The sequence below is a fragment of the Bison bison genome, unplaced genomic scaffold (genome assembly GCF_000754665.1).
Source record: "Bison bison bison isolate TAMUID 2011002044 unplaced genomic scaffold, Bison_UMD1.0 scf7180017864243, whole genome shotgun sequence".
NCBI classification, from domain to species: domain Eukaryota; kingdom Metazoa; phylum Chordata; class Mammalia; order Artiodactyla; family Bovidae; genus Bison; species Bison bison.
In genome coordinates this window covers 4,545,721-4,547,593 of record NW_011494815.1, presented here as the reverse complement: position 1 = coordinate 4,547,593, position 1,873 = coordinate 4,545,721, and the positions used below count along the sequence as shown (strand labels likewise).

General features: G+C 51.8%; 1 protein-coding gene across 5 annotated transcripts in view; it reads right to left on the bottom strand.

The window, feature by feature from the left end:
* Positions 1 to 1,873, bottom strand: part of PAX5 (paired box 5) — a 183,869-nt gene that overhangs the window by 75,060 nt on the left and 106,936 nt on the right. For all 5 annotated transcript variants that reach the window (XM_010847096.1, XM_010847099.1, XM_010847098.1 and 2 more), the window contains one exon: positions 286 to 415. In XM_010847096.1, the coding sequence (XP_010845398.1) occupies positions 286 to 415 (130 nt within the window). The remainder of the gene's footprint in view (positions 1 to 285; positions 416 to 1,873) is intronic.

Sequence of the window (1,873 nt, the reverse complement as noted above, 5' to 3'; positions counted from 1 at the left end):
CCAGTCCCAGGGGCCCCGAAATCACCCAGCCCCTTGATGCGAGGCTTCCCTGCTCCATCCAGCCCCAGCCCACTGCCCATTTGCTACCTGCTCTCCTCTGGCTCTACGAGAGCATCTACAGCCATGTCTCAGTCCCCCAACCTGTTCCAGAACCTCATAACCTCATTAAAAGAAAGATGGCCCCTGTCAAGCCCCAAAGCACCAAGAAGCCATTTTCGTCATCACATACGTTCTCTCTCTCCCTGCCACTCGCCCCTTGCCCCACCACACCCCAGGTGCCCTCACCTGTCACAATGGGATAGGACTGTGGCCCAGGTACGCTGCTCCCGATGTCAGCAGGGGTGGGACTGGTCAGGTTGGCCTTCATGTCATCCAGCCCTCCTGCCAGCGAGGCCATGGTGGAATAATCGGCAGTCTGAAAGAGGAAACAAGACAGATGTCTCAGCACGGAGGTTCCAAAGCACTCCAGCCAAATACCACTGCCACGTTTTGGGCTCAGCCAGCTAGCCCATACCAGCACCAAGGCTCCTGGGGGGCTCACAGATCCCCGGTATTGAGAGGACACATTCAGCTCGACAGACCAAGACAGGTGTCCAGAATCAGGATGTCTCCCCAAGTGAGGAGGTGGATAAGAGTCAGTGCAGCTTCACGAGAATTCAAACCTTGCTTCTTTATGGCTGCAGGTTCCCTTCCCTCAGCCACAGCCAGCCAGGGACAACCAACCTCCTCTGTGCAAGGAGGAAAGCATCTATAACCAAGGCAGAAACATGAATCTTGTAGCCAAGAGGCTGGAAAGGAAAGTTTCTCATTTCTGTGCTCTTAAACCGCAAGCGTAGAATCACAAAAACGAGGGTTAAAGGGAATTTGGGTCATCAACTAGTTGAAACCCTCATTTCACAGAGGAGGAAACTGAGACCCAAGGAGAGGAGGGCTTTGCCCAGGGTCAACAGGGGATGGTTCACCATAAACTCTCACCCCAAAACCATCATATCAAAGCAAATGTTTTTGAATTCTGGAAGCATGTAAACACCACTATGCTGAAAACTGATTTACCAAGTCCACTCCAATCATGTACACAATCATGCTCTTTTCTTTAAGCCATTGCATGAAACCAGAGCTTGTGATGTGTCATTTCTTTGGCACCACTGTCAGAATGGTCTCTGGAAAGGTTGTGAAGCTGCCGACATGGGTCTTCCCACTCCAGGAAAAACTACAGCAAGAGTGACAGGTCTTTCCCTCCAGTTCCCCACTTCAATCCCAGGCCTATCTTCAGGTAAAGACATTATTTGCAGATACCCAAGCCAGAGTATTTGGCTGTGCCAAGCTCTGGTGCAGGGAGTCTCCTCCATCACCCTGGCATTGCCAATGGATGATGCCTTTCTGTCTGTCCAGGGTTATGTCCTTAGACAAGGAAACAAGAAGTCTTCTGAAAGGAGTTTGCAGGCTTTCTGGGTAGGGTGATGAGGATTGAGTTACTGGGAGGGAAACCAGAGGAGTCACTGGGCAAGTGGCAGGCAGAGGGGATGAAGACTCAGGCACATCCCTGGTGCTTTTCTCTGCAAATGAATTAGAAAGTAGTTCCAGGGCAGCTCAAATGCTGAGCACGGTGGGTGGCAGCTGTGCATCCAGGAGTACTGCAGGCCCAGGCACCCTGAGATGAATTCTTGCCCAGAGCTCCCGGGACTTTGCACCTGTCTCCAGCAGAGGCTGATTCTGCAATGTGCAGAGAAGAGCATAGGCCCAGAGCCAGCCCAGGGGCTTCTACAGGAGAAGGACAAGATGGTGACAGGCGTCCCTGACATCAGGAATCACTATAGAGCTGCAGTAATTAAGACAGTATGGGACTGGCACAGGCATGGATAAATCGACCAAT